Genomic DNA, 2,715 nt, shown 5'->3' with positions numbered 1-2,715 from the left:
CCATCACATCATTCTCCTAATGATGTGATCCCGTTATCAACGACATCCAATGTCCATAGCCAGGAAACCATGACTATCTGTTGATCACAACGAGCTAGTCAACTAGAGGCTCACTAGGGACATATTGTGGTCTATGTATTCACACGTGTATTACGATTTCCGGATAATACAGTTATAGCATGAATAAAAGACATTTATCATGAACATTGAAATATAATAATACTTTTATTATTGCCTCTAGGGCATATTTCCAACACTAGCTGCCCGCATTTCTGCCATCGTAGAGCGCACCTCTCCGCATTGAAGATGGCTCAGGGCGGACGTGACCTCTCACTGCCTCCACCATTGAAGCGGCGTGTCGGCTGAGGGCGCCGCCCACTGCACGCCCGGCTGAACACGCATCCTCGCCGTATTCATACCCCTCCATTAAACCCACGTGGAAGCCAAGAAAACTACTCTAGCCAACTTTCGCCCATGAGCGGGCCGGCATTAAACGCAACGCCGACCGAGCTCCTCCGTGCCGACCTCTATTTATACGAGGCCAGATGCAGGCCAAGAATCACACTCCTCTGCCGCTCCCATCTCCTCCTTCACCATTTTCTCCACTCCTTTCAATGGCTTCCTAAGAGCATTTCTTCGGCATACAAGCTAGCTGGGTGGCCCACCGAGCCCGCTGCATACGAGCGAGGCATCTCGCTGCTCCACCTCCCACGACTGACCAGACCGAGCAAGTTGCCACCCCAGGCCACCGTGTGGTTCAGCAACTCTCCACTCCTGGCCAACTCGGTGAGGAGTGGTGAGTTGCTCCGCACCGACACGAGGGGAGCACGGTGGCACGGGCATCATGGCATCCAGTGCCTGCGACCGCGCCATCTATCGTCGACGCACGCGTAGTTGCACCATGCACACAGAGAAAGAAGTCGGCTGCATGGATGTGGACGAGGTGGTGGCCAGCACGTCCGCGCCCGCCGACATCATTGATGAGAAGTAAAACACGGGAAGCCGTCACCGCTTGGGTCCCATGAAGGTCACCGCCGAGACGACGCCGGCATACACAGCCGGTGTCTCGCCCGGTTCTTCTTTATCTCAGACCACCATCGTGTACCGACTAGGCTTCGCGAAAGCGGACGTGCCCCCTTCCCCTTCGGCTGAAGCATCAGCTAGGGGTTCTACTCCAATGAGCGGTCGGAAGTGAGCCATCCTTTGCGCCGAAGCATATACCTCCTGGGCTACCGGCAATCCGGTGAGCAGGCTGCCGGACATGGGAAAGACAAGCTGCGACTGGCGTAGACTAGTGTAGTGTATCCGTGTCGTGGGAGTGGAGCACTGGGCAACCGTACGTGCACATAGTTTTAGCTTTTTAGTTGAAAATATGTCTAAAATATAACGTTCTCATCCGGTTTGTATGAAATTCATCATGTTTGTATGAAAGTCGGCCGTGTTTACATGAATTTCATATGGTATGTTGAAAAGGAGTTTGAAATGTATGCGGATAACGTGGGATGTCGACCTCCCTTATCCCTGTCTGCGGACGGAGATTTTTGCGGGTTGCCATTGAAGATGCCTTTACCTCCAATTCGGCTGAAACGTGGGAAACTACATGAGCACCTTCTCTTGTCAAGGTGAGCGTGAAGGTGACTTGGTAGGTGATAGCCATGCTCAGAGAAGCTTCCCATAACAGAACAAAAAACATAGGAGTAACATACTTGGCCGCCACTCTACTCCAATCCTACTGCTAAAGCGCCTATATATTTCTGTTGCGTGAAACATCCAAAGCAGAGCAAAACAGAGCTTCTTGCGCAGAACTGAAAGCCAAGAAAACAGAGACATGGAGAGCGCGAGCACGGCGTCCGGCGATGAGCGTGCCGGCGATGTGCACGTCCTGCTGGTGCCGCTGCCGGCCCAGGGCCACATGAACCCGATGATCCAATTCGGCCGGCGCCTCGCTTACCACGGCCTGCACCCCACGCTCGTCGCCACGCGGTACGTGCTCTCCACGGGCCCGCCCCCCGGCGACCCCTTCCGCGTGGCCGCCTTCTCCGACGGCTTCGACGACGGTGGCATGGCCTCCTGCCCGGATCCCGTCGAGTACTGCCGCAAGGCCGAGGCCGTGGGGTCCGAGACGCTGGCGCGGGTCATCGCCGCCGAGGCGCGCGCCGGGAGGATGCCGTCCGTGATGGTCTACGACCCGCACATGGCGTGGGCGCCGCCTGTGGCAAAGGCGGCCGGCGTGCCGACCGCGGCGTTCATGTCGCAGTCGTGCGCCGTGGACCTGATCTACGGTGAGGCGTGGGCGGGGCGCGCGCCGCTGCCCATGGCCGACGGGAGGGCGCTGCGTCGCCTGGGCGCGGTGAGCGTGGACCTCGGGCCCGAGGACCTGTCGCCGTTCCTCGTGTCGCCAGAGCTGTACCCCAAGTACCTCGACGTGTCCATCCGGCAGTTCGAGGGCCTCGAGGACGCCGGCGACGTGCTCGTCAACTCCTTCTGCGACCTCGAGCCGCAGGAGGCGGAGTACATGGCGTCGAGATGGCGCGCCAAGACGGTCGGCCCGACGCTGCCCTCCTTCTTCCTCGACGACGGCCGTCTGCCGTCGAACAAGGCCTACGGCGTCAACTTCTTCAGCAGCGACGCGCCGTGCATGGCATGGCTGGATCGGCAGCCTCCTATCTCAGTAGTCCTCGCGTCCTACGGGACGGTCTACAGCCTCGACGCCGG

The 2,715-nt window shown here is 58.3% G+C and overlaps 1 protein-coding gene across 1 annotated transcript; it reads left to right on the top strand.

Annotated features, from left to right (window-relative positions):
• Window positions 1–1,823: 1,823 nt before the first annotated feature.
• LOC119344409 (UDP-glycosyltransferase 79-like) lies at window positions 1,824–2,710 on the top strand (the record flags this gene model as incomplete). The annotated part of the gene is made up of 1 exon (XM_037614854.1): window positions 1,824–2,710. A coding segment is annotated over exon 1 (882 nt), but the record flags the coding sequence as incomplete, so codon positions are not given.
• Between the last annotated feature and the right edge of the window lie 5 nt (window positions 2,711–2,715).

Source organism: Triticum dicoccoides, unplaced genomic scaffold (assembly GCF_002162155.2).
Source record: "Triticum dicoccoides isolate Atlit2015 ecotype Zavitan unplaced genomic scaffold, WEW_v2.0 scaffold168284, whole genome shotgun sequence".
In the NCBI taxonomy this organism is placed as follows: Eukaryota; Viridiplantae; Streptophyta; class Magnoliopsida; order Poales; family Poaceae; genus Triticum; species Triticum dicoccoides.
Note: the sequence above shows the minus strand (reverse complement) of the source record. Positions and strands in the feature narration are given on the sequence as shown.